The sequence below is a fragment of the Diplotaxodon limnothrissa genome, linkage group LG17, assembly GCF_057381915.1.
Source record: "Diplotaxodon limnothrissa isolate DT_005_m linkage group LG17, D_limnothrissa_male_GT1.1, whole genome shotgun sequence".
In the NCBI taxonomy this organism is placed as follows: Eukaryota; Metazoa; Chordata; class Actinopteri; order Cichliformes; family Cichlidae; genus Diplotaxodon; species Diplotaxodon limnothrissa.
In genome coordinates, this window is record NC_140612.1 from 35309579 (window position 1) to 35312860 (window position 3282).

The 3282-nt window shown below is 37.5% G+C and overlaps 1 protein-coding gene across 1 annotated transcript; it reads left to right on the forward strand.

The window, feature by feature from the left end:
* The first annotated feature begins 1504 nt into the window (after positions 1 to 1504).
* On the forward strand, positions 1505 to 3047 carry LOC146615337 (uncharacterized). The gene is made up of 3 exons (XM_085376137.1): positions 1505 to 1662; positions 1896 to 1991; positions 2157 to 3047. The coding sequence occupies exons 1-3, from the start codon at positions 1549 to 1551 to the stop codon at positions 2394 to 2396; spliced, it is 450 nt and encodes a 149-aa protein (XP_085232263.1). The 5' UTR covers positions 1505 to 1548; the 3' UTR covers positions 2397 to 3047.
* Positions 3048 to 3282: the final 235 nt, after the last annotated feature.

Sequence of the window (3282 nt, forward strand, 5' to 3'; positions counted from 1 at the left end):
ACTGCAGTGTGCAGTACACATTTTTCGGACCATAAGGTGCACAGGATTATAAGGCACATTAAGCGAAACAAAGCAGTCAGATAAATCAAACTTTATTAAACTCATTCTTCTTGCTTCCTCCACTTCTGTAACATTGATTCATTAATGTTGAATTCTCTGCAGCTGCTCTATTCCCATGTTGTTGCAGTATATTAATAACTAACCTCGTATTGTGGATGGATTATCTCAGTTGTTCTCCTGACTGAAGTTTGGTCCGTTTACAGCATCCTGCCATGCGATTGCATTTGTCTCTAACCATGAAGAACCTTCACATTAACTTTTATAAGTGGAAAAGTGTTAGTGTTCGTCCTCCAGCTTCACTGCTTATGTTATGCTAACATAGCTGTGTCGCTAGCGATCACGTAGCACATCATTATATACCAGCTAGCCCAACTTCAGTAACCCTACAAACGTCACTGCTGTTTAGTTTCCTGTCTTCATTTATGTTGGAAGTGATAGCAGAGCTGTACGTTTGATTTTTTTCAGAAATCTCTCAGTCAGAACATGCTATATCATGCTTAGGTAACTAGCGAAACTAGCGAGCTAACTTCCGCTAGCTTCCTGCTAACTTCTAACTCCGTTAAATGTAATAACTTTTGTTTTCATGGATGCCTGGAAGTTAAACTTTATAGTTACACCTGGTAAAGCAGCAATGCTGATCGTTTTATTAAAGATGAAAGAATTTAGACAGTTTTTAACTCTAAGTGATGCTGCAGTGTTGTTTGACCTGAAGAATACGGAGCTTAGGACCCAGATTACTCCCAGATTTAAGAGCATCTTAGTCTGACAAATACGACAATAACGATGGCCGCTTGCATGTTCTGCAAAAAAATGTGCTTTGTTGTGTATCTGACGGACAAACACCAAACCAGTTCCACATCACTGAAGTTGCACCATTTTTACAAACCAATTCTGGTTCATCTGTTTCACTCAACGACCGGCCATGTGCGTATGAAAACAAAGGCACTGCGCATGCGCGTTTTACTCCCATTCTATCGCGATATTTCATTTTCCTATCGTTGCCTAACATTATACCGGTATTATCGTGAACGGTATAATATGGCCCAGCCCTACTCACAGGTGAGACACTCCCACCAGTGGACAAAGAGCACAGGAAAATGTGTTGCCAACCACCTGAAACAGACAAATATCTGCTTTTTAAAACCCTTTAAACCCGTTAAATGGACTGATGCCATTCATTTCTTCTTTGATTAACAGTAGTAACATCCTTCATGCACTGTATACTAACCCATATGATAATCATGCTTTATGAAGTGATGGCAATTGCATTGTAGCATTTAATGAAGAAATAACAAAATAATCATACCAATGATTAAGCACCAGTCTTCTTTGTGTGTGTGTGTGTGTGTGTGTGTGTGTGTGTGTGTGTGTGTGTGTGTGTGTGTGTGTGTGTGTGTGTGTGTGTGTGTGTGTGTGTGTGTGTGTGTGTGTGTGTGAGAGATACAGGTAAATGCTGAATTCCAGTGTATTACAACACTTCAACTGGAGATGACCTTCGCGGCACAGTTAGACAGAATTACACCTCAGTTGATGACAGTTTTCCAGAAGAAGGGCGGTGTTTCTGGGCAGAAACTTGCCCACCACTTGCAGATCATGCAAGAGGTAAATCTGAATATTGCAAATTCTATTTGGATTTCTTTTGTCTTAAGTGGCAGGTCACTGGTGAGTCCAATAAGCCGTTTTAGGTGACCAGCCAAGCAATCTAAATTTTGAAATTTCATATATAAATTTTATTTACTATGTTTGAACTGACATATGATAAAATTTACTTATTGCGAATGTCAGACATTGTTCTTTTTTCCAAATTGGTTTAATCAGCAACTCTCTTTAAACAGGCTGAAAGTGATGTTAAAGTGAAAAGGGAAGCAGTTCTCAGGGCACTTTGCCTCTACCTTGGTGAAGAGGACGGAAGCCTTATTCGGGAGTTCTTTGTAAGTCATTTAAGTCATTGTAAGCAAGTCATCTATACACACACTTTTTAGATAGATATCTGTGTGTGTATTACACACACACACACACACACACACACACGACTAGATTGGAATTTAATTGTAGAGTTAATTGTTTTTTCTTTTACCTTTTTATTAAATGTTTAGGACATTGAAGGAGATGATATCCAGAGAGACCTGAAGAAGCACACCATGGGCATTTATGTCATCAACAGGGAGGATGGACAAAATGGACATTATGATGACATTGGAATATTTGTTGAAGGGGAGATAGTCATGGACAACATTGGATCTCTGGCCCAAGCTTGTGCATTGATGCTTGGAGTAATCTATGCACTAAACCTAGCCTTCCCCAAGGAATTGAAGGACTATTATGAATTCATTTAGAAAGTGTTGATGGGATTCGATGGTGAAAAGCTCTCCCCCAAAGTCTTTGGGCTGAAGAACAAAATTGCTACTGGATAGGAAGATTTCTAAAATAACACATCAAGAGAATGCTGTTATGTAAATTACCAATGACTGGTGCTCTTGTGAATAGGAGTGAAACTCTTGTACAACCATCATTTGTTCTGTGTTATGTTTCGATTGAACATTTTAACTTTCAATAATGAATGTTTCACGTGTGGTACATTTGAGTAGCTTGAAGAGCAACTTTGTAATTATTCAGTTATAGCTGCTGCCCTGCGTATAATCAGTGTTAACTCAACCGGATAAAAAAAACAAAAAAAACCATTCATGATTACCACACTGCAGCACACTGGTAACACTTTAAAGACTATTAATTGTTTTGAAGCGAGTATGTTAGGTCAGAAAATATGTAAAACATTCAGAATCTTCAAGGAAGGACTAGAATGGAAAGACAGTGGTCAATAAGCAGTAAGGAAAACACAAGTTTAATTTTAAGTCTAATTACCTTATTAAAATGCAATTTCTAAATATGGATCGCAGAACAGCAAGTCTGAAACTGGTTAGTTTGTGGATGCATCAGTTTCTAATTGTGATACATTATACTGCTGGTAGTGTTTTATTCTTTTATGTAAGGAGTTTGGTTTTTTTTTTTTTCTTTTTTAGAGGAAGAGAAACATTGGTTAACATTTCTCTTGTCTGTTGTTTCTGTTTTGTTTGAATACAGCTTTTTAAAGCTACTAGTTCATAGGCAAAAGTTTTGTAATTTGTATTATACAAATTGCAGCAATTTCCCTTAGAGATGTGGATTCTTATTCTGTTTGCAACAAATTTTGCATTAATAAATGATGTGAAAGAATGTTGTAGT